A 7,751-nucleotide genomic window follows, 5' to 3' on the forward strand; every position below is an offset into this window, starting at 1 on the left:
TCGTATCAGAGTCAAATCAGAGTCATATCGATTCATTTCAGGGTCATTTCAGGGTCATTTCAGGGTCGTATCAGGGTCAGATCAGAGTTGTATCAGGTTCGCATCAGAGTCGTATCAGGGTTGCATCAGAGTCGAATCAGAGTCATATCGGGTTAATTTCAGGGTAGTTTCAGAGTCATATCAGGGTAGTTTCAGGTCCTTTTCAGGGTCGTGTCAGTCGTATCAGAGTTGTTTCAGGGTCTTATCAGGGTCATATGAGATTCCCATCAGGGTCATTTCAGGGTAATTTCAGGGTTGTTTCAGAGTCGTATCAGGGTCTTATCAGGGTCTTTTCAGGGTTGTATCAGAGTCGTATCACGATCATTTCAGGGTCATATCAGGGAAGCATCGTAGTCGAATCAGAATCATATCAGGTTCATTTCAGGGTCATTTCACGGTCGTATCAGAGTCTTATCAGGGTCATACCGGGGTCGTTTGAGGGTCATATCAGGATAATTTCAAGGTAGTTTCAGGGTCGTTTCAGTGTCGTATCAGGGTCGTATCAGGGTCTTTTCAGAGTTGTATCAGGGTCGTTTCAGGGCGTTTCAGGGTCGTTTCAGGGTCTTATCAGGGTCGTATCAGAGTCGTATCAGGGTCATTTCAGGGTCATATCAGAGTCCTATCAGGGTCATTTTAGGATCGTTTCAGGGTCGTAGTAGCAGAAACAGCAACAGCGCACAAATGAAGACGTCACCGGGACCGGAAGTGGTAGCTCTCGCCGGAACCAGAAATCTCCTCATCTGTATTGAGTCAACAGTGTGTACCAACTCATCTCAACGAGGTAACACACAGCAAAGATATCACCGGAACTGGAAGTGGTAGCCCTCACCGGATACGGAAATTTCAACAGTGTGCACCATCTCATCTTAATCCAGTCACGGTCCTTTAAATAGCGTCCCTAAGTTATGGGTCAAGTTTTCCTTTAGACCTCGGGAGGGAGATCCCTTTGACTTTCTCCCTCCAAAAACATACCCTTCTTATGATCCTCTAACTGTAATATCACAACAGAAACAACCACAGCAACAGAAATAGCAGCAACATCAACACAAGCAGTAGCAACAGCAAAACCAAAGCAGGAGCAACAACAGCAACACACACACAAAAACGTCACTGGAACCGGAAGTGGTAGCTCTCACTGGAATCGGAAAAGTCACTCAGGTTAGAGATGTTAGAGATGTTGAGTTGAGGTACAAAGTTAGAGATATTTAAATTAGGGTATAAGGTTAGGGATGGTTACGTTTAGGTATAAGTTTAGGGATTGTTATGTTGAGGTATAATGTTCGACATGATTAGGTTAAGGAATAAGGTCAGAGATGGTTAAGTTTAGGTATAAGGTTAGCAGCAGCAGTGACAACACCAGTTAAGGTGTAAGATTAGCAGCACCAGCAACAACAGCAGCAGCAATAACAACACTAGCGGCTACTATACCAGCAGCAACAATGGCAGCAACAAAAACAGCAGCAACAGCAGCAGCAACAGCAGCAGAAACAGCTCACAAGCGAAGACGTCACCGGAACCAGAAGTGGTAGCTCTCACCGGAACCAGAAATGTCATCTGTATTGAGCCAACAGTTCTCAGGGAAGCAAGGCACAGCAAAGACGTCACCGGAACCGGAAGTGGCAACCCTCACCAGACACTGAGACTTCAACTGTGTGCTCCATCTCATCATAATCCAGTCACGGTGGATGGTTAAGTTTAGGTATAAGGTTAGCAGCAGCAACGACAACACCAGCAGTGAAAATATCAGCAGAAACAATCGCAGAAACAGAAAACAGCAGCAGCAATAGTAGCAGCAACAGCAACAGAGCACAAGCGAAGACGTCACTGGGACCGGAAGTGGTAGCTCTCACCGGAACCAGAAATCTCCTCATCTGTATTGAGTCAACAGTGTGTACCATCTCATCTCAACGAAGCGACGCACAGCAAAGACATCACTGGAACCGGAAGTAGTTGACCTCACCGGAAACGGAAATTTCAATTGGTGCACCATCTCATCTTTTCATTCTGACCTTTTGACTATCTCTCTCCAAAAACCCACCCTTCTTATGATCCTCTAACTGTAATATCACAACAGAAACAACCACAGCAACAGAAATAGCAGCAGCAGCCACAAAACAACAACAATCAACTCCAGCAGCCGCAACAACAAAAACAACAGCAAAAAACACAACAGCAACGCACACGTGAAGACATCACCGGAACCGGAGAAGTCACTCAGGTTAGAGAGAGTTAAGTTGAGGTATAAGGTTAGAGGTGTTTAAGTTAGGGTATAGGGTAGGAGATGCTTAATTTTAGCCATAAGATAAGCGAGCGTTAAGTTTTGGTATAAGGTCAGCAGCAGCCACAGCACCAGCAACACAGACAGACAGACAGACAGACAGACAGACAGACAGACAGACGTCAGTCAGTTAGTCAGTCATCGACTGCAGCGAACAGCAAGGGTTTGAAGCTGCTTTTAAAAGTATTCAGTGTGGGGGCCTCTCTCGGGCCCTCAGGCAGGGTGTTCCATTTACTTGGGGCATAGATACAGAATGCAGCTTCTCCTGCTTTAGAGGTGGTACGAGGGATAGTTAAAAGACCACTGCCTGTGTGTAATTAGCATTTCTTTTATATACTGAGGTGCAAGTCCATTTATAGCTTTATATACAAGTAGCAGAATCTTAAAATCAATTCCAGTTTTGACGGGGAGCCAATGTAGAGATCTAAGAACAGGTGTGATGTGTTCAAACTTTTTTGCCCCAGTGAGAACGTGTGCAGCCGCATTTTGGATTAAATGAAGCCGCTGCACAGCTGATTTAGGGAGGCCGGTGAATAGGCCATTACAGTCAACAAAATTTAGATCGCCGTCTATGATTACAACCAGATTTGTGGCTTCAGTCTTGCTCTCCAGGGACAGAGAACTAAAATGAGCTGAAATTTCTTTGAAAAAGTCTTTGAACCTTTGCTCCAAAGATGAGTATTGCTGTTTTGTCTTTGTTCAGTTGTAAAAAGTTATTTGACATCCATGCATAAATATCATTAGAACACTGAGTGAGGGAGTATATGGGGGGTAGGTCATCAGGAGATATGGATATGTACAGTTGTCAATCATCTGCATAATTATGGTAATTTATTTTGTGTTTCTTTACAATATGTGCCAGAGGAAGCCTATAGATGTTAAACAATTATGGTCTCAGAATCGAACCTTGGGGCACTCCACATACAATATCCACTTGCACATTTTGGTATTTTTTAGTATTTATAGAGCTTATTGTGCGTAATCACCGGGTATCATGACATTTCACTGCATATATGTATGAACGTATGTATATGTATGTGACAAATAATCTCTTGAACTTGAACTTGAACTTGAACTTTGTTTGACACAAAATCTCCAATGGACACGAAGACCTGCCTGTCCTGTAGGTAGGTTTTGAACCAATTTAGAACCGGGCCAGAAAGGCCGACCCATTTTTGTAATCTCGCTAATAAAATGTGATGGTCAACAGTGGCGAAGGCAGCACTGAGATCCAGGAGCAGAAGAACAGATTTCTGTTTTTTTACATCAGTGTCTATGTGTAGATTGTTCAGAACTTTAATAAGTGCTGTTTCTGTGCTACGGTGAGGTGGAAAGCCAGACTGACAGGTGTCTAAAAGGCTGTTTGAGGTTAGATAGTTGTTAAGCTGAAGCTAAACTGTTTTTTAAGTATTTTGCTGAGGAACGGCAGGTTGGAAATGAGCCTGTAGTTGTAATAACTGTATCAGGGTCGTTTCAGGGTCATTTCAGGGTCGTATCAGAGTCGTATCAGGGTTGTTTCAGGGTCCTTTCAGGGTCGTATCAGGGTTGTATCGGAGTACGAGGCGTGTGTACGAGGCGTGTACTAGGTGTGGACAGTTTTTTATGGAAGTACTTTTATATGTACTTCCATACTTTTTAAGTATTTGTACATATACTTCATAAAGTAATACTGAGGCCTTTTTCTGCAGATGATCTTCTCTGCAGATGATGATCTCTTCTGGATTACAATTTACAGTAACACAGTAGAGGTGGAGTCATAGTAAGGATATAAAAATATAATAAATATATAATATATAATATATAATATAGTAAATCCTGATTTAAAATGTTCTAAATGTAGTAAAAAGGATGGAGTGGAGTAATGTAACCTGAGTATTTTTACTTGTGATTAGGTTTTGTGCAGCATTTCTTCAGTACTCGTATTTGCTCCTCCCTGGTCCCGTCCTGGCGGGTGCGGTCCTGATGCTGTTACCATAGCAACATGACCTTCGAACCCCAGAGAGAGAGGCAGCCCCTACAGCGGCGGGCCAGCACCCCCCTGCCCGCCTCGTGCCCCGCCCCACGGCACCACCCCCCGCTCGGCCATTCCGTGTCCGACCACCAGGGGGGCCGCAGCTTCCACCTGAGGGAGCGCTGGAGCTCCGAGTCCGACGACGACTCCCACAGAGACCCCGACTCTGCCCACCGGGTGCTGTTGCTAGGCGACCGCGGCGTCGGGAAGAGCAGCCTTGCGGGGATCTTCGCTGGCTTCCTAGAGAGGGAGGAGCCCTCAGGAGGTGGGCGGGTAAACTCAGAGGAAGCCCTGCCCCTGAAACCAGGAAGCACCCCCCAGCCCACCAAACCCTGCCCCATACTCCCAAAACCAGAAAGTACCGCCCCAAATCCCCCAAAACCAGGAAGCAACCCCCCACCCCAAAACCTCAAACCCAGGAAGTAACACCCCAAAACCCCAAACCAGGAAGCATTGCCTCCAAAAAATCAAAACCAGGGAGCAACACCCCAAAACCCCAAGGCCAGGAAGCATTTCCCCCAAAACCTCAACACCAAGAAGCACTGCCCCCAAAACCCCCCATACAAGGAACTACCCGCCAAAAAAAACCCAAACCAAAAATAACCGCCCCCAAAAGCCCCACAATAACAAGCACGGCCACAAAACCAACTGTCTGTCTGTCTGTCTGTCTGTCTGTCTGTCCTGACCCAGTTGCATATTGATCAGTCACTCGGTCGTGTGGTTTGAGGATCAATGTCCTTTATTTTATCCAACACTGAATTAAAACCAGGTCAGACGGGAACATCCCGGTACAAGCGGTCTGTACTGGTGACACCGGGAACATCCCAGTACAAGGTCTGTACTGGTGACACCGGGAACATCCCAGTACAAGGTCTGTACTGGTGACACCGGGAACATCCCAGTACAAGGTCTGTACTGGTGACACCGGGAACATCCCGTCACAAGCAGGCTGTACTGGTGACACCGGGAACATCCCGGTACAGGCGGTCTGTACTGGTGACACCGGGAACATCCCAGTACAAGGTCTGTACTGGTGACACCGGGAACATCCCAGTACAAGGTCTGTACTGGTGACACCGGGAACATCCCAGTACAAGCGGTCTGTACTGGTGACACCAGGAACATCCCAGGACAAGCGGTCTGTACTGGTGACACCGGGAACATCCCGTCACAAGCAGGCTGTACTGGTGACACCGGGAACGTCCCGGTACAGGCGGTCTGTACTGGTGACACCGGGAACATCCCAGGACAAGGTCTGTACTGGTGACACCGGGAACATCCCGTCACAAGCAGGCTGTACTGGTGACACCGGGAACATCCCGGTACAGGCGGTCTGTACTGGTGACACCGGGAACATCCCAGTACAAGGTCTGTACTGGTGACACCGGGAACATCCCAGTACAAGCGGTCTGTACTGGTGACACCGGGAACATCCCGTCACAAGCAGGCTGTACTGGTGACACCGGGAACGTCCCGGTACAGGCGGTCTGTACTGGTGACACCGGGAACATCCCAGTACAAGGTCTGTACTGGTGACACCGGGAACATCCCGGTACAAGGTCTGTACTGCTGACACCGGGAACATCCCAGTACAAGTGGTCTGTACTGGTGACACAGGGAACATTCCAGTTCAAGGTCTGTACTGGTGACACTGGGAACATCCCAGTACAAGCGGTCTGTACTGGTGACACCAGGAACATCCCGGTACAAGGTCTGTACTGGTGACACCGGGAACATCCCAGTATAAGCGGTCTGTACTGGTGACACCGGAAACATCCCAGTAGAAGCGGTCTGTACTGGTGACACCGGGAACATCCCGGTACAAGGTCTGTACTGGTGACACCGGGAACATCCCGGTACAAGGTTTGTACTGGTGACAACGGGAACATCCCAGTACAAGGTCTGTACTGGTGACACCGGTAACATCCCAGTACAAGTATCTGTACTGGTGACACCAGGAACATCCCGGTACAATGTCTGTACTGGTCACACCGGGAACATCCCGGTACAAGGTCTCTACTGGTGACACCGGGAACATCCCAGTACAAGCGGTCTGTACTGGTGACACCAGGAACATCCCGGTACAAGGTCTGTACTGGTGACACCGGGAACATCCCAGTACAAGCAGTCTGTACTGGTGACACCAGGAACATCCCGGTACAAGGTCTGTACTGGTGACACCGGGAACATCCTGGTACAAGGTCTGTACTGGTGACACCGGGAACATCCTGGTACAAGGTCTGTACTGGTGACACCGGGAACATCCTGGTACAAGGTCTGTACTGGTGACACCGGGAACATCCCGGTACAAGGTTTGTACTGGTGACAACGGGAACATCCCGGTACAAGGTCTGTACTGGTGACACCGGGAACATCCCAGTACAAGCAGTCTGTACTGGTGACACCAGGAACATCCTGGTACAAGGTCTGTACTGGTGACACCGGGAACATCCCGGTACAAGGTCTGTACTGGTGACACCGGGAACATCCTGGTACAAGGTCTGTACTGGTGACACCGGGAACATCCTGGTACAAGGTTTGTACTGGTGACAACGGGAACATCCCGGTACAAGGTCTGTACTGGTGACACCGGGAACATCCCGGTACAAGGTCTGTACTGGTGACACCGGGAACATCCCAGTACAAGCAGTCTGTACTGGTGACACCAGGAACATCCCGGTACAAGGTCTGTACTGGTGACACCGGGAACATCCTGGTACAAGGTCTGTACTGGTGACACCGGGAACATCCCGGTACAAGGTCTGTACTGGTGACACCGGGAACATCCTGGTACAAGGTCTGTACTGGTGACACCGGGAACATCCCGGTACAAGGTTTGTACTGGTGACAACGGGAACATCCCGGTACAAGGTCTGTACTGGTGACACCGGGAACATCCCGATATAACGTGTGCTGCTGTGTTTACTAGATGACTCATATGAAAGAATATTGACAGTCGATGGAGAGGAGACAAAGCTTATCGTCATGGATACCTGGGAGCAGGACACAACGGTATGCACTATGTCTGTGTGTGTGTGTGTGTGTGTGTGTGCGTGTGTGTGTGTGTGTGTAGTTAGCTTTGCCAATCTAGAGTGTTTTATTGACTGTATTTCTAGTGAGAAGTTTCTGTTTGTTTCCATTGATTTCCATTCCATCGGAGGATCTCAGGACACCATCTAGTGTCCAGTATCTGAACTGCAGTTTAAAGAACTCTGGTGGAAACCTGATTAACCAGTGAAGCCAGAGCTCTCAGAAAATCCCACCAGAGAGAGGATGTGGCGATTACCGAGTTCCATGAAACGCAGCATGAGATAAACAGGAAGTCCACGTGTGGGTGGAGAGTAATAACCCCCCCCCCCCCCCCCCCCCAGGAGGAGGAGGGTGGAGTAATGGAGGACTCCATGCACGTGGCCAGCGCCTACA

The 7,751-nt window shown here is 48.3% G+C and overlaps 1 protein-coding gene across 1 annotated transcript in view; it reads left to right on the top strand.

The window, feature by feature from the left end:
* Positions 1 to 4,298: 4,298 nt before the first annotated feature.
* Positions 4,299 to 7,751, top strand: part of LOC307230780 (GTP-binding protein REM 1-like) — a gene marked incomplete at both ends in the record, with an annotated part of 4,235 nt that continues 782 nt past the window's right edge. The window contains 3 exons of the mRNA XM_080001214.1: positions 4,299 to 4,686; positions 7,258 to 7,340; positions 7,700 to 7,751. The exon at positions 7,700 to 7,751 is cut by the window's right edge and continues 153 nt beyond it. Of these exons, the coding sequence (XP_079857340.1) occupies positions 4,299 to 4,686; positions 7,258 to 7,340; positions 7,700 to 7,751 (523 nt within the window). The remainder of the gene's footprint in view (positions 4,687 to 7,257; positions 7,341 to 7,699) is intronic.

Source organism: Zeus faber (assembly GCF_960531495.2).
Source record: "Zeus faber genome assembly, chromosome: 5".
Taxonomy (NCBI): Eukaryota; Metazoa; Chordata; class Actinopteri; order Zeiformes; family Zeidae; genus Zeus; species Zeus faber.